We start from the raw sequence: 26164 nt of genomic DNA, 5'->3' as shown, positions 1-26164 counted from the left end.
TGCATATTACCTATATTTGAATATTCGATTTTGGATTGAAGTTTTGCCCATTTTCAAGGCTTTGTGGTTGGAGAAGAAAAAGTTGATGGAATGTACCGCTGAATGGTTCTTTATGGCTGTCAATTAGAATTATATGGGATTTGAATGAAGAAGGCGTTGAAGTCACCAGAAGAAGCTATTGCTGTAGTGTCATACTGTATTACTTAGCCATGCTTTTCAATATAGGTTTACGAGCCGAAATGGGAGACTCTTAGATGTCGAATCGCCGGTTATGAATGACAAGAGTTGGGAAGCGTAGGTAGTTAGGTATTTGGTCAAAACGGCGAAGAAGTTGTGTCTAGCAACGAAATGATTATCCATATCTGATTTTGCTAAATAGGCGGTATCATTGACTATGCCGATTGCCACTCTCATTCATATCCGGCAGCCCTAATGCTTTTCACCAACCTGGGAAGCAGAACTTGCCCATCTGAAGCCCTGCGCAGATACTCTCCTAGTAGAGGACTCATTCCGGCTTCTTCAGCGGAACGGACCCACTCATCGATAGCAACTATCTGGAATTCTTGCCCTGTGCCAGAGAGAAGGGGCATAATCTCGTCACGACCAATTGTGGTCTCGCCGGACTCATAGAGATATGTCACCGTATTTGTCATTGATGTAGACATACCGGATTGGTGAACGGCCTTCAGAAGCTGGCTTGCGGCCGACTGGACAGATATGAGATCGAAGACCCCAGACCATAGGTTGAAATCTGGAAGTTTATGGGTTTCCTGGATGTATTGCATGACATTGCCCATCAAGTCAAGCTCTGGTGCACCGTCGCCGGTAATGCTGGATGGACGGTGAATCCATACGGGAAGAGAAAATTGACGGTTGACGCGCTCCAAATAGACCTCGCTTACCCACTTCGCTGCAATATAGCCATCCGTTGGTGGGGAGGGAGGAGGAAAGAGTGCAACAGAAGTCTCTCCAAAACTCTCTTGGCCTGCAAGGCGCGCAACACCAGCAGTGGAAACAAAATGGAAGGGAATCCGCCGAGGCAAAGCGAGTTTGACGAGCTCCTTTGTCGATGCCACATTGATCAGTTTAAGCGTCTGATATGTCTTCATGAATGACACATCTGCTCCATTATGAATAACAATATCAGCACAAGAGAATATAGAGCCGACGTCAGACTCCGAGAGTCCCAAACGCGGGGCCCCAAGATCACCGTGATGTAAACGGACTTTCGGGTGGGAGAACAGTTCGTGGAGCTCTGTGGACCGTTTCCTGACAGCGAGGCAATGAACCGTAAGAATTCTCTCGTCGTTCAACAGCCCTCGAAGAATTTCTTTGCCAAGAAATCCAGTTGCGCCGGTAAGCGCCACAACTCTGACACCGGAGGGAATAATGTGCGCACCAATGTGATCCGGAGATGGCCTTAAATCAGACTCCACTGCGACTTCTGCATCCCAATCCACATCCAGTTGAAGCGCAGGGCGAGAAAAGTTTTGGATTTTGGTAGCCATTCCATGTAAGGTGCTTGCTTCAAAAAGTTGATACAAGGCCAGAGAAGCACCAAGGTTTTCTTTGATTAGTGCTTGTAAATTGACGAGGGCAAGCGAAGTCCCGCCGACGTGGAAAAAGTCAGATTGAGACTCAATTGCATGATAGCTAGCGACTTCCTGCGGTAGTGCCTGTAGCCAGAGCTGGCGTAAACTTTGCTCAAAGGTAGTGAGAGATTCATTATCAATTGCTTCAACTGCAATATGCGGAATAGGGATTTTATCGACAGCATTTCGATCTGTTTTCCCTGAGGTGTTCTGAGGAACAGTGGTAATGGGAATAATGGCAGCTGGTCGCATATGCCCCGGTAATGGCATCTCTCTCAAAAGTTGGTTTAGGAACTGGTTCGCATTTTCAACATTGTTTGCATCGGCCATTACGGCGAAAGCAACAAAGTACTGTGTGTCATTGCTGGAGGCTGTATCTGATCGGACGGACACAACAGCTTGCGTGATAGCACCCTTCGAAAATTGGACAATTGCAGTCTCAATTTCTTCGACATTAATTCGAATTCCTCGCAATTTGACCTGGTTATCACCATCCATCCGCCCTAGAAGGACTAGACCTCCATCACGCCTGAGAACTCCACGATCCCCTGTGCGATGTATTCTTGTCCAGTTCCTTTCTCGAAAGAAGGTACTTGCATGTTGATCATTCAGGAAGCGATCAGCCGTCATAGAGGAGTCAATATAGCCTTGGGCAATTGCTGCTCCTCCAACAACAACTTCACCAGGGACTCCAACGGGAACAGGATTAAGCGCTCTATCGACAACATACACAGAGTAGTTTGGTAAAGTGTAAAGTGGTTGTGCAGGAGATTCAGAGGTTGAATGGAGGTTGTATGTGACTTCTTTGCCAGAGCATGCGAAAGTTATCTCAGCGGGCCCATAAGCGTTGATGACTCTCAAGTCTGACTTTTCAAGTGCCTTGATCTCGTCTATCAACCCACTGGAAAAAAATTCACCACCGCACAAAGCGGTTGTCAGGCGCGAACCCTTGAGACTGGAGCGACCATACCGCAGCCAAGCCAGATACTCGGTTGGAGTTGCGAGAGAGCATGTAACACTTTCCGATGAAATGAGATCTGTCAGAGCAACAGGGTCACCCCGAATGAGACTGGAAGCAATTACAACAGTTGCGCCGATACAAAGCGAGACCATCGTCTGCCACAGGGAGGCATCCCAGGCGTAAGAGGATTGCTGCAAGACAGTCTCAGCTCCATGTTTGAGGTTCCAAGTTGCACTCGATGACTGAGCATGGTGTATATATGCTGAATGGGCGATCATTATTCCTTTGGGAACTCCAGTTGATCCACTGGTATACATGATCACAGCTATTTGATCTGACGTCGCCATGTTCGGGACAGGCTCCGCAGTAGAGCCACGGAGGCTGCACACATCAATGGGTTCAGCCATGGTATGCAAAAGCCCATAATCAGATATGGTGGACGTATCAAGCAATACCACAAGTACTTGCGTTTCTTTCGTGATCATTGCAAGCCTTTCCATGCCCACCTTTTTATCCAATGGAACATACGAACCACCGACACGAAGAATGGCTATTATAGAGCAGATCCAATCCGCACTAGGCGACTGGAATACTCCGACTCGAGTACCTGCACCAACTCCGTTGCTTAGCAGCTCATTAGCAATCACACCTACCCGATTCTGGAATTGAGTATATGTGAGTGCGTTTCCATCATGATTCTTCAACGCGATACGGTCCGGATACAGCAAAGTAATCTCATCCAACCGGTGGACTATGGTTGATGGCCATTCTTGTCGCATTTCCGGACCTATGTAGAATAACAGTCAGTCAATTTGGTATAGAATACCAGCGGGGGAACTTGCCTCGTCCTGCAGCCACTGCTTGCTCAATGTCACCCTTGGGGTGTAGTCCAGGCCAAGTCACTCGGGTTGCTGGGTTTTGGATAAAGGATTGAAGAAGATTGGAGTAGGAGCGAAGGAGGATTTCCGCATGTTCCATTCCATACAAGCTCTTCTGAGCTGATATGTGGATCATTGTCTCACCGGCACCGACGTTGGCAACGTCTAGACTAATATCAAAGGAGGTCTCGCCACCACCTAACAGCGCTCCATTGACAGTGCATCCGCAGAATTGTCGCGACATGTCAGCCTTGGGTCGATAATTGAAAAATGTTTGACACATGGGATTGTGTGAGGCAGATCGTGACACATTAAGCTCTGTCAGTATCACATCAAATGGCACACGTGAGTGGGCAAATGTACCCTGCGTGATATCTCGGACCTCCCTCAGGCACTCCGCGAAGGACTGAGCGGGCTTTTGTGAGAATTTGGCAGGGAGAAGATTCAAGAAAAGGCCCATGCTTCGTAGAATATCGGCGTCCGTGCGATTACTATCCGCGATACCAATACAAACGTCATCCAAATCAAACCAACGAAGGAGGAAAATTCGCCAGACTGTCAGGTGGAAGTGGAAAGGTGTTGATTTAAACATCCGACAACAACGGTCAATAGCGTCCGATATAGCTGCATCGAGGCGTATGTGGGCTATATGAGACCCAAATTGCGCAATTTTGGGGCGTACAGGCTGCAAAGCGAATGGAAGGAGAGGGAGTCTTGGCGGCATCTCCAAAAATTGAGCCCTCCAGAAGGCTAGGTCCCCAGCCCAGGCACCCTCTTCGTACTCTCGAAGCTGCCTCAAGGTAAAGTCTGGATATTGAAGGCCATCATGAGAGAGTGATTGACCTTGATACGCCTTCTCCACGTCTGACCAGAAGACCTCAAAGCTGATACCATCCATATTGATGTGGTGAAACCCGAAAACCAACCAGTGTCTTTCGGGGCTCAGGGTAAGTAAGCGCACACGCATAATCTCACCAGCTGAAAGGTCAAAGACATGTTCTTTCATTTGCCTGGTAGCCATCTCGACTTCTTTCTCGTCAGAGATTTCAGTAAGCTGCAATTGCAATGCCGATTTGGTCCAAACGCCTTGCATATGATTCCTCTCATTATCAGTGAAGAAGAATGTACGTAAAGCTTCATGGTGCTGCCCGACAGTCTCGATAGCTCTGGCAAATTCCGCAATTTTTAATCGACCAGATAACTCCCAAGTCGGCGTAATGTTAAATGCTGTCTTATCTTCCACAAGGTGTTCCAAAAACCAGAAACGCGACTGGCCATAAGACATGGGAACCGTTCTCTGAATCTCACGTTTCGGTGGTGCTATCTCGCTGGATTCAGTGAAGATCGATGATGATGTGTCATCATTTACTTCCGAACTAGAGTCCTCCGCGTTCAAGGAAGTAGCAGAGCTGGTGCTATATGCGTTAGTGGCATCTGGAAGTGCAAATTTAAGCTCGGTCATAGTATCCTTTGTATCTGTCCCGGCAGCATCCAAAAGGACATTTGTTGTAGAAGTTGTAGCCAATGGTGCAGATGGGACTACCTGCCCAGTTGGCAGTTGCGAAGACTGAGCGTCAGACATTAGCTTTGGAACCAGTGATTCGGGAAGAACTTCCGCAGCCGCAGCTAGTAACTCTCGGATCGACGCGGCATTGAAAATTTTGAGCACCGGCATGTCGACTCCCAACTCTTTGAGGAACCACGAACGAAGATCTACGGCCACCAATGAGTCGACACCGAGCTCATCTGGACTCATGTCCAACATGGGCTTATTTGGGTCTGCTTGCAATGCTGACTGAAGTTTCAGCACAAAGCCCTCTACCAATCACGGTTAGCTTCATCCTCAGTCAAAAGCCTGCGATATCCGTACCTTGTAGAATTTCCGTGACTTCTTGGGCTGAAGTGGCCTCAGACAGGCGCATTTTGACCAAAACCCCAGGTTTTCCCTTTTTGTCGGCGACGAGAATGCTACTAGACTTATAAACCAGGTGTTGGAAAATGGGGTTCAAAATCCAACTCTTGGACTGGTCATCGTCTATTCTGATAGCACAGGACAATTGAGCGCTTCCAATTCTGTCCAAGCAAGACAGAACACCTTCAGCAAACACTTCATGGAAGTCTTGCTCAGACATCCATTCAAGACCCACACGGTAAAGGTATGTTTGTTGCTCCATGTTCAGTTCTCGCGTCACATAACCATTGCCCACAACTGCGCCGATATTGATCGCGTGTCCTGCCAAGCCTCGGTCTCGACGCTGCGCGGCCAAACTCGCCATGAACATGTTTGCGGCGTTGTAAGCGACCTGTCCAGGATTTCCAGTCAAGGCAGCCATCGACGAAAAGAAAATCATAAAATCCAAAGTGTTCTCAGGGAACAGTTCATCCAGCAAGATACTACCATCAACTTTAGGCCGGAGCACTTTCTCCAAGGCAGGGAGGTCTAAATCGATAAACATGGTGTCCTGTAGAACCATGGCACCCTGTGCAACACCAGCAATGGGCGGCATAGTCTCACTGATATGGTGATAGGTTGCTTGAACGGATTCACGATTCGTGATATCACTGGAAACATCAGCCAAAAGAAGCACGGAGGTCGAGCTAGCAATTAACTTACTTAGGAAAGACGCGGACAGTGCAGCCGGCGGCGGCCATTCGTGCCAACCATGCGTCATCAATCTTTGGGTTACGACTGGATAGCGCAATAAAACGTGCCCCCTGTCGAATCATCCACTGACACAGAGACAAACCAAGTCCACCTGTGAGACCAATGAGCCAGTATGTTTTGTCCTTTGAAAACTTCACATGCTTAGTGGCCGGTTGTACTTGGACAGCAAGCTTTGACTGGTCCCAAGTAAGAAGAGACTGCGTCTTAAACGTCTCTTGTGCCCTTATCAAATCCTGAAGTCCTAAAGTCGCGAACCTGTGTAGATTAACTGGAGTGAGGTCATACTGTGCTTTAATCCAAGAGTTTTGCAGTTGCGTGGCTATCTGACTCATGTCGGAAAGATAGTCGGACCGAGAGCGGTTTGTGGTCAACGTGGTCTCGTTTTCAAACTGGCAATTTGATTTGAAGCACGATTTAAGCACATGTAGAACCTCTTCGCTCTCACCCATGTTCACAAGACGGGAGATGTTGCTAGGTAACTTGGCAGTCAGTTCGCGTTTGGTAGAATTCGGGTGTATTTGGACCCATGGCCACGAGCGATGTCCTTCTTTTGTCGTTAAGAGCACAAGCTGTACACCCTTTTCGTTTGCGTATTTTGTCAAGAGCGGAGAAAGGGAAAAGTCGGGGTCCAGAACGGCTAGCGCATCACCAGCTTGGATATTCTGAAACATGGAGAGGGTAAAAAGATGAACATAAAGCGTGAGCATAGACCGAATGCTTTGTTCTTCGCTCTCTCCACATCGCAAAGCTAGGCCATGCGGTACATAGACTTGGGAGTCCAAAGTATGTGTCAAAGCGAGTACATGTTCATTGTTTTGGACGTTTTTGCCAACCACCAAGAACAAACTGCTCGTTTCTGTAAGTCTTGCGGCACGTAAGAGTGAATGGGTGACATGGACTTCAATGCCGTTTCGGAAAGAAGGCGATGTGCGGGTGTCCTTCTCTTCAACAAGATATCCTTTTTCTGTTGGCTGAACGGCGACGGTGGACTGAGCACGTGGAACTTCTTTGATGATCAGACGCCTCGCAGAATTGTATCGATCGTTTCTATTGGAGTTGAGGCGGAGTCGAGGCACGTGGAACTTCCCATTTCTCAACTCCAGCTCCAGCTCATTAATCCAAAGTATATCATCAAGCTGTCCACGCTGATCCCAAAGCTCCGCGGCTTCAAGATGGAGAAGCTTTGTCGCAACGATTTTGCCATCGGCTTCACCCAACGAATGGAAGTTGATGAAGTGGATGTGAAGGTGGGTCATCTCCATTGCAAGGGTACGTTGAACACCCGTGAACATGTTGCCGTAAGGATTGTCTCCCTGGGCGCCATGTCCTAGCCAAAGAACATTTTTGCTCTGTTTGAACAGCTCTTGGAAAGACTTCCAGGTCGTAGGTGTCAAATGCCTAAGCACTGGCTTCTCCAATTCAACCAAACTAACAACAGTGCCCATAAACGGCAAGTCCGACGAAACCAGTTCGCTCAACGAGCTGACTGTACGGATATTGCTGTAGTGACGCTGAACTAGGCTCGTGATATCGGCGACAATTGTGGAAGTTAGCGGAGTCTTCCCCCCAATGATTGTCAAAGACCCCACGTCGAGGGGTTGGTGAGCAGGCGCCAATGGATCACGGATAAAATCGATGCGCTGATCCACTGCTTGAGTCACCATAACAGAAAATGGCACAGGCGATTGCAAAGAGCAAGGTGCCAGTGCTTCAAGCCCAGAGAATCCAGTGGTCTTCATCAACGATTCCCACTTATCTTCCGAGACACATGGAGACAATGTTCGGCCTTCCTCGAACCCATGCCACCAGCCCGGCAAGCCTCCAAGAATGAGGCCAAAGCGCATGACTTCAGGGCTTGTGATTTCAAGCATAATCAAATAGCCACCGGGCTTCAGCAATCGTCGTACATTAATGAGGGTGGATTCGAGGCTTTTCGTCGCATAAAGACACAATGGCGCAATAACAAGATCGAAGGAGGCTTCTTGGAAGTTTTGTTCTCCAAGGTCTTGTTCAATGTCCAGCAACTTGAACGCCATTTTTGACTGATAATCGGAAAGCCTTTCACGAACATCGTCAAACTGTGTGTCGAGAATGTCGGAGAACGTGTATGACGCAAATGCCGAGCCCATTGCATGCATGACTCGTTCCGTCGTCGTACCTGCTCCAGCACCTGTGATCACTTAGCATCGAGCGTGATAAGAGAAAGCTGCAAGACTCACCAATTTCCAATATGTTGAGATGTGGGTACCTGTGATTGATTTGCTGAGCGATTCGGACGATTTCGTCCAGGTACAGATCTATTCCGAGAGTTTGAGCATAGAATTTGGACAAAAGATTTTCCTTTGTCAGAACATCAAGGAGATTAGACTCTCCGCGGATAACAGCTGGAAAACATTCCCCTACTGCACGAAGTACTTGGACATCGATGTGGTTGGCGTTCCTAGAACAATTAGTGCTATTTTTGACATCAAGGAGGCTGTATACTCATACCTTTCCAAAATGGGGGCAATGTCATGCATAGTATCACTGGCCCATTCTAGCTTCGCAAATTTGTGTTTACCGGAGGCAACGGATGATAGGCAATGATCCACATAGGAAAGAAGATGGGCATGATTCCAGGCAGCCTTTTCCCGGTCAGATATCTGAAGCGAACGATCGAGTTCCTTGAAGTAAAAGTGTGCAATACGTTCGAGATCCAAGCCCAGAGAGCGGTCGTGTATGGTCAATTCCTTATCAATTTTGAAATCTCGGCCAGTGGGTCTGTCAACACCCCACACAGTTTCTGTGAAGAATGGAAGGTCGTCAACAGATGTCAATGGAGTTAAGGGAGTGGTATGAAGTCCTTCAAGTTGGATCAATGTATGTCTACCATCCGCAGAAAAGATATCAACATCACCAGAGAGTTCGGCAAACTGAGCCTCTGTGACTGCAGAGTAGAATGGAAGATCAACACCAGGAGCCCCAAGAGCAACACAGGCAGATGGGTTCAGGCGCAGTCTATCAATTCGGGTGGGCAGGTAAATTGTGCGCATACGCCCATCGTCTGGGTAGCAATAAGCAAGCATGATCGATTGGATGGCGCCATCCAGAGAGGCCGGGTGAATGATCAAAGATTGTCCATTTTCATCCCGTTCCGGGACCGCAATCAGGCCCAATGCCTCGTCCATCTTTCTGCGCAGTCCGGAGAGTGCCTGGAAGGGGCCGGTATACCCGAAACCGAGTTGCGACACTGTGTTGTAGAACCGATCGACCTCCAAATCAAGGAAAGAGCCCTGGGGATTGGTTCTTTTCGGCAGAACATCGTCCTTCGGGTCGCCCAAGACAATTTTCAATGTCGCAGAAGCGTGGAGGGACATGCCGGACGATCCTTTGTTCGCATCGGAGTGACAGGCAAAGGATGCCGAGACGCCGTAAGTTTCAACTAGATCAATTGAGAGTCTGAAAACTGTTTCAACTCCGCCGTTCTCCTCGAGCACTAATGCTTGTCCGATAATGATATCGTGGAAGTCAATGAGTTGGACAGACCCTAATCCATATTTCTGTATGACAGCCTCAACTGCAGCAGAGATATACCCAGCTGCTGGGAACACCATCTGGCCTTGAACCTGGTGATGTGCTAGCCAGGATACCTCCCGTGGGTGAAGGTAGTTACGCCAGCGTAACTCTTTCTCTGTTCCATCCGGACACTTGACACCCAATAGGGGGTGGAAAGATTCCTTTTCGGTGCGCATTGCAAGGGATGATCGAGATTCATGCCAATAAACCCGATCGTGGTCCCATGAGTATGATGGAAGACCTTTCAGCAGCTCCGGATTCTGGATGCTTTGTGTGGCTCTGCTCTCAAAGCTTGCGAAATCCACCACACTGTCGCCGAGCGCAACCCACAAGGAACCGAGCGCGGAAGAGAAAACTTCTCGGTCATTTTTACCACGGCTCAAAGTCCCGGCATAAGGTAGAGTTTGACCAGATGCCTCTTGGATGGTCTGAATTGCAGGGCCTTTCAAGGCTGGGTGGGGACCAACTTCTAATGCCATGTCAAATGGCCCTGCGACACCAACGGCATAAGTGAGTGCCTGTGAAAACAAGACGGGATTTATCATGTTATTGCTCCAATATGTATCGGGGAGGCTATCATCGACTTCATCGATATTCTCGCCGTATACACTAGAGATCCAGGTGGGACTGTCGCTGAGACGGGGCTGAACAGCGATTCCACACTTACGAATCGCTGCGATATAAGGAGCTGCGCACGAGAGCATGTGATGAGAATGGTAGGCCTTATCAACCTTCAACAGACGGGCAAATTTCTTCTCATCTTCTAGAATCTCTTTGACCTCATCAATCGCATCCGCATCTCCGGAGAGTGTGACACTCGCAGAGGAATTGCTGGCAGCCACGCAAATTCTGTTTTCAAGTTCCGGCGACTCACAAAGCTCTTTAGCATCTTCAAAAGAAGTTCCCGCAGCCATCATTGCGCCTTTGGGTCCATCGCGATCATTCGCGTACTGGAGGGACCATCCGCGGTAAAACGCAATCCTGATTGCATCTTGCTCGTTCAGATATCCTGCCGCATACGCTGCTGCAATCTCTCCAGACGAATGACCAACTACGGCGGTGAATTTGATATTTGCGGCAGCAAGAAGCTGAACTAGCGCGATCTGGATGGCAGTGCAGAGTGGCTGGGAAAATGCGGCCTCTCCAATTCGAGAGGTCTTGTTATCTTTCAAAATTTCCTCGCGAAGGGACCAGACCGGGCGATGTTCGGTAGGCAATTCCTGCAAAGACCTATCAAGACGATCAATGCAATCTCTGACCATGGACGAACTTTCAATCAATTCGGCGCCCATACGAGCCCACTGTGCTCCTTGTCCGGTGAATACACCCAGCAACTTTGGTTCACGAATAGTCGCGGTTTGCGCACTTGGCGTGATATCAGATGATTGCACGACTTCGTCCAATCTTGCGATTAGATCTCCAGTGCTTGATGCAGAGATCGAACGTCGTACCGGTAGTGTCGAACGTCGACAGTTCAAGGTCCACGACAAGTCACGAAGATCAGTAGCAGGGTGAGCCCGCAGATAAGCAGAGTACGCCGCGAGGTTTGCGAGTAACGATGTTTCAGACGAGGCAGAAAAGTTGAATGGTGAGACGATCACAGCTTTGGTATCCCCTGCCTTTTGATGGAGAAGGCGTGGGTTGTACTCTTCCAGAATCGCGTGCGCATTTGCACCGCCAAATCCGAAACTGTTGACGCTGGCACGGCGGGGAGTGTTTTCTAAAACAGGGGGCCATTCTTTGGCATCCTGTGTGATTTCAAGATCGTTGTAAAACGGGCGTACAGTTGCGCTTAGCTCATCTAGGAGCATATTTGGCGGAATAACCGCATGCTGCAACGCAAGCGATGCCTTCAGAACGGCCGCCAATCCAGCTGTACCTTCGGTATGTCCAATGACTGTCTTGATTGATCCGACGTACAACGGGTGTTCACCGCTATCCTTTCTTGTGTACTTTGCAGTCTGTCCAAAGAATGCAGTGCTGATAGCCTCTGCCTCGACCGGGTCACCCGCAGGTGTTCCTATCCTTGTCAGCAGGGCCCCAAACTATCGTTCTATGATTGATATTGGCTCACCTGTCCCGTGTGCTTCAAAGTATTGTGGGCGGTCGCTTGGTTTCGAGAGATCGAGTCCGGCTCGAGCGTATGTATTCCGAATGAGCTCTGCCTGAGCTAGGGGGTTGGGCATCGTAATACCCTTGGTACGGCCGTCTTGGTTGGCACCTGTCTCCCTAACGATGCACTCAATGTGGTCACCATCGGCCAGGGCAGCACTCAATGGCTTCAGTATGACGGCTGCAATCCCATCACCCCTTGCATATCCATTGGCTCCTTTATCCCACATACGCGAGCGGCCAGTTGGAGAAAGCATCTTCAGTTTGCTCTCCGCGATGTACTGTTCAGGTCCCAACAACAGGTTGGTTCCCGCAGCCACAGCGACATTGGTCTCACCACTACGCAAGCTCTGCACGGCCTGGTGAAGTGCAATCAGGCTAGAAGAGCATGCGGTATCAATGGTCATGGATGGACCACGCCAGTCAAAGAAGTAAGAGATTCGATTAGATAGAATACTCCGAGCAGTACCAGATGCGAAGTAGGTTGGGAAGTTCTGAACATCGCGACCAAGCATGTCGGCATAGTCGTTGGTCATTAACCCGACCCAAACACCCGTGTTGGATCCTTGGAGCCCTTCCATGGGAATACCAGCAGCTTCAAGTCCCTCATAAACAGTTTCGAGTAGCAGTCTTTGTTGAGGGTCGATGCAATTCGCTTCCACTGGCTTCGTTCCAAAGAATTGGGCGTCAAACAATCGATGATCATCCGACAACAGGTAAGAGTGTCGAACATTTGTTGTGCCATGGTGTAGGCCATCGGGATGGTAAAAGGCCTTGGTACTGAACCGGCTTTCCGGAATTTCGCTCAGAACATCGCGAGGTGCTTTGAGTAGTTCCCAAAGCTTTGAGGGGCTTGTTGCATCACCAGGAAAGCGACAAGCACTTCCTACAATGGCAATGGGTTCCCCGATATGTTCACAATCACTCGTCATGATGTAATATGAGTTTCACTAACTACCCACGTGTTGGTACAACAGATATGCGAGTCGGATCGCAACGAATATTGTAGAGGGTATCTATGATCGAACGGCGGGACGAGTAATGCTCCGTGGCATTCAAACTTCAGTGTTGAAGGACGGGGAGCGGTACATATCAATAGACCGAGGCTCGCATTGATGCTCGGATTGGGAAACATCGGAGATCTATTCTCGCATCAGCTTATCATTTTGTTCAGCTCGTTCCGACTCCGAAGCTCTCTCTGTTCGGCGATATGAAACGAAGCAAATCACCGCACTGGCGTAGGATCCATCAGGGTCTCGCCACGTGCACAGATATAAACCTCAACTTGCCCTTGCTTGGTGTTACCGTCGCGTTACTAAAGCTTCCATCAAATAAGAGACTCCGAAGATCCAAGCTTTCTAGGTTTTGCCGTTTCGGTTAGTTTGAATCCCAAGGCCGAGTCCGAGTCCGGTACGACGGGCCTTCGTAATTTTTATCTCTAACCCAAAGCTAATCAAAAATCATTCAATCAATCCCCCCTCAGGCTTCAATTGTAAATATTCTCGGTTGGGTTTGAATTCGGCCACTGCCATGCTAGGATGTTTGTATCCGGTTCCCCGTGCCACCCATATATTCGTCCCTTGTCACCCAGTGAAACTCGTTTGAAGATAGCAATAGAGATTATAAGCACACCAAGGTCTAAGCTCAAGCAGTCGAGAATCAGTATAATCAGTATCACCCTCCTCGGGCGGGGAGGCTGTAAACCACCACCATGCGTGTCAGTCGGCGCATTCATAACAGAAGCAAGATTTTGTTTCAAACTTGTGCAGATCTAATTAAAGCTGAATAATATTCGGCTAGGTTTCAGCTGTTTTTCCGATATTATGCGGCCATTAGTTCAACATTATTGGGACTTGAACGATGCTGTAGGTCTGTTCGACGTGGGTTTGTGTTTGTTTGTCTTGTTTGTTTCTGAGTGATCGCTTTTCTCCCGCACACGGCGAAGTATGGACACATTATCAGCATAACAATTTGGAGTACTTATCGCAGATTGCTGGAACTGAAAGGGATGAGGAAGAGGAAAAAAGAGGGATTTGGAGTAGGAAAACCGACTGCTGCCATGAGTCCTGTAAACCTGAGGCATCACCAACACCCCTGTCGACAATAAACATTGTGGAGGAAATATATCCCGGAGAGAAAAACCTTGTACAAATTCATTGAATTTGATCGTCAATGAATGTATTCTCTAGGTGATGCGTCGCAATATAATTGCATTCTACCCAAGTACGAGGAAACTGCTGCATCTCTTGAAATTTAGCTGATATGCATTGAATAGCTTAGAATCTTGCAATTGAATCTAATAAATGTATACAAATTCATCATTCTCACGATCAGTCAGATCCTGGAAGGCGTTTTCTCCCACCTGCAGGGTGTCGGGTCCAGCATCCTCTAGGTTATCCTCCTGCATTTCGTGATAATGGGTTTGCATTGAGTGGTCCACAATTTCGGCTCTCTTGCCGTTGCGAACACGCCGATGAGCTTGTTGTTTGTTGAGAAACCAGAGATTGACCCATTGAATTAGCACCACTGCAGCCAAGGTGCTGAAAATGCCGAGGCACGCGCGTAAGCCTGGGTGGTAGGATGGCTTGTCCTTCTCATTGAAAAGCAACGGGCCGATGATGTTTCCTGCTGAGCTTGCCGCGTTGTAGAGGCTCATGATTACTGATTTCTTGGTGGTTCCTGCTGTGTTGCCGATTATCCATGTCACAATCAACGGATTGCCGCCAAACAAAAATGCGAGTAAATAGTAGCCAGCGAGCAATTCACTCTGAACGGATTTGGTCCGAGCCACGGCGTATAAAATGGCTAGGCCACCAATGACTGGGAGCATGAAAGCTGCGATAATGGCACTCTTCACTCGCGCGGTTTGGGCCAGATAGCTGGCCAGGATGATTATGATGAATTGCAAGGCACCAAATGGCATGGTCAACAAAGTAGTTCTGTACTTGTCATAGCCAAGTCCACTCAAAATCAATGGACCGAAAATATTAGTCACGCTTGCACCAATATTGAGGAGCATTGCCATTCCAATCCACAGATAGGTCTTTGGCTCTAAACTGGCTTCCAGAACATGACTAAACTTGAATTCAGTGTTTCCGGTTCCAGTCTGGTTGGCTCTGAGGCGCTCTACTCCTTGAGACCTCTCATTCTCGCTGAGGAACCGAGCAGTAGAGATGTCGTTGTCTAAGCGCCAATAGACGATGGGAGAAGAAACCACGGTGATTAAGCCAACAACCAGAAAAATGCTGAGAATAGATCAGAATACACCGTCACTTTAGCATACAGATATGAAAACTTACATCTGCCACGATTTCAACACGTCAGACTCAATTTTGGCCAGTCCGTATGATAGCGCAGCAGCAACGATAGTTGCTAGACCGTTGGTACTGTACCAGGCGGCGATCCGAATTGGTTGCTCTGCTCGTCGATACCACTGACTGGTGATAACACCAAAAAGCGGCAGGCAACCCGCCTCAAAAAGACCGAGAAAGAAGCGAGCCGCCATCAAAGAGCTAAAATTGTGGCATGCAGCCATGCATGTCTGCGCTAGCCCCCACCCTAGACAAAGCAATGGCATCAAAATCTTATGGGGAACCTTAACAATGAGATAAGAGGAGAAAGGTTGCCAGGCTAATTGTGCAATGGGACCGATGGATCCAACAAGCGAGTATTGGTTTCCCGTGAGGCCTGTGTCCGCCTGTAAACCGAAGGTTGCACCGTATCCAAGGACAGTCTTGTCGAGGATCTGCAAAAAGTACACCCAAGCCAGAACAACAAGGATAGTCCGATCAGTCTTACGACAAATCCTCTTGCTATCCTCCTCGGTCAATGGGACACGCGGTATACCACTGGTATCGGTAAGCTTGTCCGGCCGAACTGCGGCTTCATCGTGAGAAACATCTGGTTTCGGCATTGTAGGGTCTTGCATTGTGGAGGAAAAAGAGACCTATAGCTGGATGATGTTGGGGGTCTGAAGTCGCACATATATGTCTTAGGATATTATCCCCCACGTTTGCATCCCGTCGTCATCAGATACCGGTTTCCCCATATTCCCCAATGTTTTGCCCCCCCCACGCCTCCGCATCCCACGAAATTTTATTTGATCCGACTTGAAAAGCCAAGACATTTAGCGAATTCACCTTACCACATGTTGATTAGTTTATCTTTTTTCTTTCCGATCGATTGGTAGATTGATGATGTTTTCCCCAGGAAAATACCCAGTCAGCGTTCGGAGTGGAGATCTCTTCTCGGGCAGTCCGTGATTACCGAGGCAAACCGAAACTCGGGGTCGTGGGGGTAAGCATCAGGCAATTTCAAGGTTGTTGTTAGCATTATGATTTGATGTTCGGGTACTAAAGTGACAAGCCGGTGTCTGAGATCGGCTTTTGAGCAATACTTAGAGCTTCGTTTCACCTAAAGAGATGCCGGTGAAGGAATTTGGGCATTCTGACGACCCGACATAATCCAAAATATATGTTATCGTTCACATGCCATTAAGGTTGGACTTTGAAATGGGGATAAAATGGATATGTAATGTTTATCTTACCATCTGACGATAAATCCCATGAAGTAATGGTTAGTAATTAATTAACCTCAGTTTATTATTAACAGAATTTATACGGAGAACGGAGTATGATGTATACAAGGGGAGTACCTAAGTGTCATAAATTGGTTTTTCCTGACGTTTCATTACGGTAGCTAAGCGAATAAATTTTTAAATTGTGTTGAACAAGTCGCTGAGATGAAGTTTGAAATCATGTTACATTACAATCGAGGAAACTCACAGATGTAGTTAGAAGAGCAGTAGAAATAAAGGTTCTGTTATTATGAATAATAGCCAGCCGTGGAACGCGACCGTGCAACCCTCTGTCACTTCTTTCTTTTTTATAAGCACTGCTTATCTATCACTACTTCTCACCCGATAATAGTAGACGGAGAAAGAGAATATCGTCACCGGAGAGAAGTTTAGAGTGGTTTCACGCGAAATGCCATCTAGATGGGCCTAACATGTAGCCTCTCAGTCGGAACCTAGACAACCATTTGAAACAACCAAATTTCTCCACTTTCAAAACACAGAATCCCTACAAAAGTCACTGCTTAAGTGCATCATGGTCCCAAATTTTGAGTGAATGATAGCTTTGACTGTTCGTGTTATGCTTAGCGTGCTGCTCTTACGCTAAATGGCGCTTGTAGTAGGATGCCACTCGACGCATATGGTCGATGTTTCGATCGCTGCATTCCGATGGATTTTCCGTGGTATTGATTTTGTTCAAGGCTTTTCACAATCTTTCGGCCACTGCGCATAATTTTCTCGTTAACAACCGCGTTCAAGATGTGGTATTTTGACTTACACCACGATATATTTTGTCTGACCTTTGATGACCGACGGTCTCGCCAGAATCACCCATCCACCCTAATGACTCTGATCGTTCTTTTTCGAGCGAATCCCGAAGTCCAGTCGGAGTCATATTAACAACATCATTAAACTCGCTTGTCGACTTATTAAATAACTTCACATGAGTAGCTAGGTTTAAAACCGCACTCAATAACGGTATCTCTATCCTTAACCATTGCTTCGATCTACACAGCTTTAGTTTAGATCTTTCTTGATAGACGTAAATTTTAGGTTTTGAAAATGATATCTGAAGTAACTAGCGTGATTAACATCTTTACGTCACGATTATAAAATACAACACAAAAAGCCCCCGGAACTATGCTTCTATAACATGTCATACCCAGGTAATCACACAAACCAGAGTTTGATACAGCCAATTTCCTTTTCATACTAGATTCAACCCGAAAGATTTCTTTGGTCCGTGAAAAGACACAAGACTGTGGGACATCAACTAGTAGTACAGTACGCGGGACGGAGTAAACAGAACGCTGATACAATCCCTCGTAGCCTTCATAGACCCGCGGAGATGTATGATCTTGAACCAACCATCCTTATCCCACCAAGCGCTTTGCTATTAAGTCTCCTTTATCTAACTCGATACGTCCTTCCTCCACGAACATGATCGCTAAGCCGACAGCCTGTCCACAAGCTTACATTGTTATCTAAGTTCAATGATCGCCGCAACGCTAAAAAAAGCAGGTGAATGCCAAATACTACTAAATTGATCTTATTTCACCATAAGCATGTTAGTAATTTTCAAAGTGAGAGAGATAGGTTTTCCCACTGATGAATGTATAACTAATAGGTATATTGTCCATCTCCGCCCCCCCTTTTGCCTATTGCATCCGAACGGAAGACAAAACCAATCCGAAGATCAACTCTCGCTCTTTGCTCGCGGTAATCGACACATAATTTGGTTCAAAATGACTTTCGATGCCTTCTCTCCTCAACAGGTGACCAAGGTCATTGCCAGAATGGGGGCCCATAGACGGAAAGGTACTTTCGGCAGATCGTTTCAAGTCTGCTATGATTTCTTTTGTTTCACTTTATTTCTATCATGTCGTCGCGAACACGACATTTATTCCATTGGCTATTTGGGTTAGAGCGACGCACATCACAATGGGGTCATATATCTGGGAAGTTATCGTTCCCACTTTGATTGGCAACATTATTGGCGGAGCCATTTTCTACAGTATGTCAGGCTTATGGGTGCATCCGCTAAATGTCAAGACTGAATCAGATATTAGGAACCTACTATTAGTACTTGCACCTTCTTGATTTCAACAGTTTGCCCATTATGGAGTAAAGAAAAATGGCTGTAGCTCATCACAGTCAGCGTCGAACCCTAATGGAGTCACTGCTAAAGAGAAGGATAAAGATACTTCAGCTGGAGTAATCCGTGATAGCAATACATATGCTTAAAATTGGATTGAAAGATCTTGCAGAATACTCAGGTGCGAGATATAACAATATCAAAGGGACATCACCTATGTTCGTATGTCAGTCAATGAACTTAGGGCAAACTCGCTGTCTGGATGGGTATTGACATTGAATGATAGATTATTGAGCCAGCTGATTCGACTTTATGTTTCAATTTACTCATATATCGATGTTGTGGATGGTTTTGACTTAAGATGTTTGCTACATTGTCGATCCAGACCGCACAAATCCACGAATTATACATCGTTAAATATACGTGAGCTCCCGGGTCCCTGATGCTTGCGATTATATGGATACAACTTGTGTGATGCTACGTCTGCCATATCTTAGCTCATGGGCCGATCAGCCGTGACGAGCACCTGTCCCGCATTAAGGCCTAATGGTATTTTCTCAGTGGACCCCGCCTGTTGATATCCTCAAAGTCCGACTTATTGATTTTGAAATTGATGTACAAATTTGAGCAACCAGGAGTGTATCATCAGATGAATTGCGGATGGGGGAAGCAAAGGGAGTGATGGAGCGATGGGCCGTAGCCGATCGTTACGACGAGCCGGACAATCCTCCTTTCGCCGGTCCTTAAAGAATGCTGAATACAGTATATAAATGAGACAACATAAAGTCCTGTCATTGATTAATATCAGCTGAAAGAAATACCGGCAAATTGCTCTTTTCACCCAAATCAATTTGTTGCAAGTCCAGCACCTCTGTTCCATAATGGCTCCCGCACTTGTCAATACAAGCACTTTACAGCAGCCTTTGTCCAGCCCAGTCAAGCTTTCTGCTTTTCCTGATGGCCTTAAAACATCCGGACAGCACCCTCCTGTGTACTCTCAGGTTCGGCCATACAAAGACTTTCCCAAAATTCAGACCGGGCCCACAGTGTGGAAGGCAGAGGACTACCGAGAGAATCCGGAGCTTTGGACACATCGATTCAGCTCCGAAGAGATTGCGGAGATCAGCACTGCGTCCGATGACTTTATTAAGAAGGGAGCTCCTTTGACTGGTATTTCAAAGGTATGATGGCCTTGACCGTGCTTTTCGGGCCATGTTATGTGATGACTAAATTGTGTACAGGAAAACTTCCATCTGCCACACTTGCGTGAACGATTGGAAGCACTCAGAAAGGATCTTGTCGACGGAAAGGGGTTCTTTCTTTTCAGAGGCCTTCCAGTTCAGGACTGGGATCTCCAGAAGTGTGCGACAGCGTATATGGGCATTGGCACATATTTGGGTTATTTCGTGAGCCAAAATGGACGCGGTCATGTTCTTGGCCATGTTAAGGATTTAGGAGAAGATCCCACCAAGACTGACAGAGTTCGCATTTACCGAACGAATGCTCGGTAGGAACACAATCAAGACATTAATATACTAAGCTAGAGTCAAGGCTGATCAACCTGCTAGTCAATACTTCCACACTGATGGAGCCGACTTTGTGGGGCTTCTATGCATCGCCAAATCTCTATCTGGCGGAGAGTCCGACATCGCGTCTACACATCATGTGTTCAATGTTCTCCAAGAGAGACATCCGGACGTGGTGCAAACACTTTGTGAGCCAAACTGGTATTTTGACCGCAAGGGGGAAATCTCCGAAGGCGAGGATGGCTGGATTCGAGGAAGTATCTTCTACCTCGAGAACGATTGCCGGAGGTCAGCCCCCGGATCTATGCAAAATTTGACCCTATGAATGTGACATCGCTGGCTCGATTCAACTCTGGACCCGATGCATGCATCCCTCCGTTGTCCGACAGGCAAAAACGCGCTCTCGAAATATTTGAGAAGACCTGCGCTGAGCTATCCTTGCACATGATCCTAGCTCCAGGCGACATTCAATTTTTGAGCAATGCACAGGTGTTCCATGCACGAACTGCCTACACAGATCATCCTCCTGGGGCAGTGGATGAGGAAGGCCGGCCTGCTCGTCGTCGACATCTAATGCGACTTTGGCTTGCGGCCCCGGAGTCTGAAGGTGGATGGAGACTTCCGTACCATGATACCATGGAGAAGAAACGAGGAGGTATTCAGGTCAACGACACCCCGCCTGTCTGCCCATTGGATGCCGAGTGAATTTACGTAATATAGTGGCCACATGTTCATTGCTTCGACCCTAGTTAACTTGGTTCGCATAAAAGAACATCAATTGTTTTCAAGCTGATCACTCCTATATGATATAGACGAAGGGTAATTATGACTGAGAAAGGAACATTATGTGCCTCTATACATTTAGAACGAATTATAGCAGTCAGCAAAACAGTGCATTGAGCGCTGAAAACATTAACTCCAATTAACTTTGCTGTGGAAAAGGAAACACAGGCAGCCATGACTCTGACTGAGCATACGGATATCCTCCAGCCCATGGCAACAGGCCAGCACCCTCGGTTCCAGATCCGACTGCTGTGTCTGCTGGCTGCCATGCCCATCCTAAATCGGACATGAACAGATTCTGTAGCTCTTCCAGGCTGGCCTGGCCAACATGTCGTCTATCTGATGCATTTACTGAACTGGATTTGAGCGTAAATGTACCAGAACAACGCTCAACATCGACATTTGTATCGGGGATAACGCTATTCGGTGCAGAAGAAGTACGGGCTGTTTCAGGGGCATGTCGTTCCGGGATAGATTTGCGTGCCATTCGAAAAATCGTCAATGGGTTAAGCACGTAATCTGGTGCACTCTGGGGTGGGGTCCCCAGAGGGAGTTGACTTAGATAAGATGTTAGTAGAACCAGGGAAGTAGGATAGCCTTTCACTTTTACCTTGTGCCTTCCTGCTCATTAGGTTGGTATGGATCATCGGGGATAATGTTTCGGTGGACTATTTCCGACTCGATACCGGACTTATCAAGCATTGTTTCCGCCGCTGCACACTGTTTGTTTCAGATTCCAAATTAATCTCAAACTCAAGACCGCGCCGTTGGGGAAGGGCGGGGCGATAAAGAGTAAGAAAGAAAAAGCTAACTTACCAGTGTATTGGCAATCCCGTTGAGGGAACTCATCAACTTGAGAGCCCTGATGTTGCTTCGAAGCAGAGGGATCGCTGTTAATATCAAGACCTTCGTACTTTCGGACTGAGGATCAAGCACCTGAGTCAAATGATATACCATGATACGGCAGCTGTCATATACAATGGTAGGAAGCCAGGAATCTGCTAACATTCGAGATCCATGGCGGGCTGTCTGTTCAATTATACTCGCCAAAGTCCGAGCTGCATCGAAGAGAACTTGTTGAAGATGGCGAAGAAAGTCGTGCTGTTCTGGTGGAAAGTCAAAAGCGGCTCGTAGCTTGTAAAGGGCTGGCGCCCCCAACCGATATAAGTCGCAAATAGTTTGATGATGGGCACAATGTAGTACACAAAGGGCACCTAACTGCGAAGTGTCTTTGCGGATGTACATTGCCTCGGGTGTGAACTGCAGACTAGCTGGAAGTGAATCATACCACGCCCGACAGTCTGAATCTAGCAAGGAAAACTCAGATTCAGGAGCCCAAGGCACGATAGCATCTTCCAAATGTTTGATATATCTGCCCAGTATCGGTTAGAAGGATTGAGAGAAAGCCACATACAAGCACCGACGAATGCACATACCTAAGGACCCTTTTGCGGATTGAAATATGTCGAATAAAATATGCCATGATTCCCATGTTCGCAATCAAAGTATCAGTATCTAGATCACCAGGGAAAATCCGAAGCCAGTTTCCCGGACGTAAAGTTTCCGTCAGACAAGGGACTTGTTGAGCGAAATTCCGGTCGTTGCACGGAAGTTGGATATTGATGTCCCGCTCATCTATTAGGGTCAGCTGGTCCACTCCACTTCCCACGAGAGCATCCATGATATAACAACTCCACATCAAGCGCCGGCGGGATTCCTTTGCAGTAACCGAAAGGCCTCCATATGAGTCTTGGCACAGTATGTCAGTGTTGTATTCAAGATTGATTTGCAATGCTTGGGTCATGCGCGTAGTAATCCCACTCAACATAAACGCGTTTGCAAAGTTCCCAAGTCGAACTGAATAGTCATGAAGCAAGACGGCAGCCTTAGACAAAGGTTAGCTGGATTTTGAGTGGAGATGCTAAATAAACTTCATGGGAGAGACACACCATTAGGTTTTCAATTGTCACTGTATCCAGTGCTTCAAGGATGAGTCGTTGGGTAATCTTGGCCCATTGAGTGCCCGCAAAAAGAACAGATTTAGGTGGAAGAGGCGCTATAGTCTCACTGTAATTCAAGGCAAGAAACCTTGATGACATTAAATAAGCTGCCTGATCTGTGTGAAGAGATAGATTTATGCCTTGGGCTTACTGGGCTCCGAACGCACAGATAACATGCAAAAGAGCATGATTGTGGCGGTGTTCCAAGAGTTCCCCATCTAGTCTTTGCAAAAATGAAGGTTTATGCGTGAAGGCAAAAGCACGAAGCGGGTGAATGTTGTCAAAATACTGCTCGACTAGCATCCTTATCCTCGACGAGGAAGGGAGATGAGGCGTAGCCAACCTATGGTCATATAAGCACGACACCAGGAATTGAATTTGGTTCTTTCAAGCTCACCAATCAAGTGGGGACGATGACACATCAAGACTTCCCAATGACAGTGGAGTTTGGTGTGATATAGGCGGTGTCTCGAGCAACCCTGGAAGGCCGTCCTGGCCAGATTGACTGTGCCCGGGGGATTCATCAAGTACAGAAGTGACGGATGGACATGCCTCTGTATTATGCTCTTTTGTTTCATTGATTCTCCGTACCCAGGTAGGCTGTGACGACTCTGCGTAGACACATGGCAGACCCCTATCTTGGCACCGTTGACAAATTGGTCGTGCACCTGAACATTTTGTTTTGGAGCCACGACATACGGTGCAAGAGCGATAGGTTCTTTTTTTTCTCGAAGGTCCACTCTGGAGTAGTACATCACTAGATGCGTGTGACTTGGGCGTTGTGTAGCCGGAACAGACTAGTCGCAATCGAGCACAGTTGCCGCATTCACCTGGTTTTTCATCACACTTGACCTATCAATACGCGAATACATTTAGATTCAATCACTTCGATCAGAATTGCTAGATTCTTACTTTGCGGGCACGACATGTATGGCAGCCTATGCAGATTAGTAAAATGAAAATTTAGTCCAGGGTATGTTCTAGATCACACATACCAAACCGTGATCTGGAAGTTTTAGCATTTGAACCCATGTTCAACAGTTGTGTTTAAAAAAGAAAGTATACACAGGAAGGAGTCGGAGTATCGGCGGCTGGTCGGCTAATGTTATGGCGGGATTTGCGCGTTGAATCACGCGAAGCGGAGAAGGTGGGGATTTCTGAGATTAGTTTAGGCTCACTACATATTTAAAACATACAATGTTGTTGTACAACAGAGTACGTACTGTCATTCTTATATTTCAAGGCAGTATGTTGCCTGTACAACAGAATCTCAATGGATATATATCAATCTCGAGCACATATGTATGTACGGTCCAATCTTGGAAGGTTGTTACAATTGTTTCCTTGTGTAAGCAGTGAATGTTCCAAAGGCTTTCAAGTACACAAAGATCCTCACATAAGTAGATATGGAAATCCTTTTGTTGAATTCCAGGTTTTGTTGAATTCCAGGGTATCGGACTTTGTGTACTCTCTCTTTCTCTCTCTATAGTGAAACGACAGAAGAGAGTGAGAGCAAACAAGGGGAAGAACACTGCGGAACCTATTTCTTTACCTTGCACGGTTGGAAGGATAAGATGCGCGATAAGATAATTGATCGACGATAAGCGTTTGTCGTACTGCTGGCAGAACTAAAGCCGCCCTTTACACCGCTCTGGCCCCACCCTCACTGCTTTTTTTTTGCCATGGGGTCACTTGGTCTTCAGGATTTGTAGATTCGATCAGGCATTTATATCTTCATGTCGATATGGGCTCAAAAACAGCTGATGATGAGGGCCAGGGAGGTGGACGTGCGTCAACCTGTAGTTTTGTTGAAATATAAGGCTGACGTGCCGCAGATTCTCCTCCAACCCCAACAAAGCTCAATGCCACTGGCGGAGAGCCTAGAGGTGTCCATTTGTCCCGAGACGGTGATGGTATCATCGGGGACGGGGATAGGGACTGATGGTGATGGCTCCGACGGCGACGATATGCCCTGTACTGTTACCGTATCGCTGACCTCGCAATCTCCGCTCGCATCTGCTTCTAAAAAGAAGAAAAGAAAGAAGCCTAAGAAGAAATCCTCTTTGAAACAGTCTTCACCCCCACGGATCCCTATTTGTGACCTCTTCCCTAACGGTCAATACCCACATGGTGAAATACAAAGCTATGATTCTGTAGTCGACAACACCGCTCGCGTGACCGCTGCAGAAGTTCGATACCACTCTCGAACTCACCTTGAGGATGACACATTCTTGAACGACTACCGCAAAGCAGCCGAGGTGCACCGCCAGGTTAGACGATGGACGCAGGACACTGTCCGCCCGGGGCAGACCCTCACGGATATTGCGGTGGGAATCGAGGATGGAGTGAGAGCGTTGCTCGATAACGCCGGGGTTGAGCCAGGTGATGGTCTCATATCTGGACTCGGATTTCCGACTGGTCTCTCTTTAAACAATTGTGTAGCACACTACACACCCAATCCTGGTCAGAAAGATGTGGTCCTTAGTCAAAGTGATGTAATGAAAGTCGATTTTGGCGTTCACATCAACGGTTGGATTGTTGATAGTGCCTTCACCATGTCATTTGACCCAACCTACGACAATTTGCTTGCCGCTGTGACTGATGCCACAAATACTGGCATCAAGGTACCAGAGGCTCCCACCCGATGGTTGACCACGGCTGACTTGTTCTAGAACGCCGGGATCGATGTTCGTATTAGTGATGTCAGCGCTGCCATTCAGGAAGCAATGGAAAGCTATGAAGTGGATATAAACGGCCGCACATTTCCTATCAAGGCAGTCCGCGGTCTATCTGGACACAACATCGACCAATACAGAATCCACGCTGGCAAGTCCATACCATTTACCAAAAACTCGGACAACACCAAGATGGAAGAGGGTGAGATATTTGCCATCGAAACATTTGGTACGACCGGTCGTGGTCATCTTTTGGAAGGGGTCCGTTTCCCTTCCTCTTTGTCTTCGTCACATACTGACATACTGACATGAATCTCTAGCCTGGAGTCTATGGATATGGAAGAGATGCATTTGCGCCGAAAAAGATCACCTCGCCCCTTGCCTCTGCCAAATCTGTCTACAAGACGATCAATGACAATTTTGGCTCCCTTGTTTTCTGTCGTCGGTATCTCGAACGGTTGGGAGTTCAACGTTATTTGGCAGGCGTCAGTTCTCATTAATATGTTAGCTGGATTACGGGCTTACATTCAGCAGATGAACTATCTCGTAGCGAACGACATTGTCGAGGTCTACCACCCTCTTATGGACAACGAAGGCTCATACTCTGCTCAATTTGAACATGTATGTACATGGCATTTCTTGCAAAGATCACCTGCTAAATTTCCCAGACAATTCTCTTGCGAGAATCATGTAAGGAGGTGCTTAGTCGCGGAAATGATTATTGAAGTCATTTCATGGCGCCATTGGCA

The 26164-nt window shown here is 47.3% G+C and overlaps 5 protein-coding genes across 5 annotated transcripts; 2 read left to right on the top strand and 3 right to left on the bottom strand.

Annotated features, from left to right (window-relative positions):
* Window positions 1-410: 410 nt before the first annotated feature.
* N7529_005462 (uncharacterized protein) lies at window positions 411-12695 on the bottom strand (the record flags this gene model as incomplete). Its single annotated transcript, XM_057240989.1, has 7 exons — window positions 411-3340; window positions 3429-5249; window positions 5302-5993; window positions 6046-8266; window positions 8316-8536; window positions 8587-11671; window positions 11726-12695. The coding sequence occupies 7 exons, from the start codon at window positions 12693-12695 to the stop codon at window positions 411-413; spliced, it is 11940 nt and encodes a 3979-aa protein (XP_057096348.1).
* A 1364-nt stretch (window positions 12696-14059) lies between these two features.
* Window positions 14060-15691, bottom strand: N7529_005461 (putative MFS transporter; the record flags this gene model as incomplete). The annotated part of the gene is made up of 2 exons (XM_057240988.1): window positions 14060-15008; window positions 15063-15691. The coding sequence occupies 2 exons, from the start codon at window positions 15689-15691 to the stop codon at window positions 14060-14062; spliced, it is 1578 nt and encodes a 525-aa protein (XP_057096347.1).
* A 3621-nt stretch (window positions 15692-19312) lies between these two features.
* On the top strand, window positions 19313-20662 carry N7529_005460 (TauD/TfdA family dioxygenase; the record flags this gene model as incomplete). Its single annotated transcript, XM_057240987.1, has 4 exons — window positions 19313-19612; window positions 19673-19938; window positions 20000-20245; window positions 20347-20662. 4 exons carry the CDS (start codon window positions 19313-19315, stop codon window positions 20660-20662), a joined length of 1128 nt encoding a protein of 375 aa, XP_057096346.1.
* Window positions 20663-20879: 217 nt separating this feature from the next.
* On the bottom strand, window positions 20880-22839 carry N7529_005459 (fungal specific transcription factor domain-containing protein; the record flags this gene model as incomplete). Its single annotated transcript, XM_057240986.1, has 6 exons — window positions 20880-21297; window positions 21351-21453; window positions 21557-21661; window positions 21955-22112; window positions 22177-22625; window positions 22690-22839. The coding sequence occupies 6 exons, from the start codon at window positions 22837-22839 to the stop codon at window positions 20880-20882; spliced, it is 1383 nt and encodes a 460-aa protein (XP_057096345.1).
* A 1763-nt stretch (window positions 22840-24602) lies between these two features.
* On the top strand, window positions 24603-26140 carry N7529_005458 (uncharacterized protein; the record flags this gene model as incomplete). Its single annotated transcript, XM_057240985.1, has 5 exons — window positions 24603-25364; window positions 25413-25676; window positions 25736-25900; window positions 25947-26036; window positions 26084-26140. 5 exons carry the CDS (start codon window positions 24603-24605, stop codon window positions 26138-26140), a joined length of 1338 nt encoding a protein of 445 aa, XP_057096344.1.
* Window positions 26141-26164: the final 24 nt, after the last annotated feature.

Source organism: Penicillium soppii (genome assembly GCF_028829465.1).
Source record: "Penicillium soppii strain IBT 18220 chromosome Unknown utg000005l, whole genome shotgun sequence".
Classification (NCBI taxonomy): Eukaryota; Fungi; Ascomycota; class Eurotiomycetes; order Eurotiales; family Aspergillaceae; genus Penicillium; species Penicillium soppii.
The sequence above is the reverse complement of the archived record's forward strand: the minus strand, read 5'-3'. Positions and strand labels throughout refer to the sequence as shown.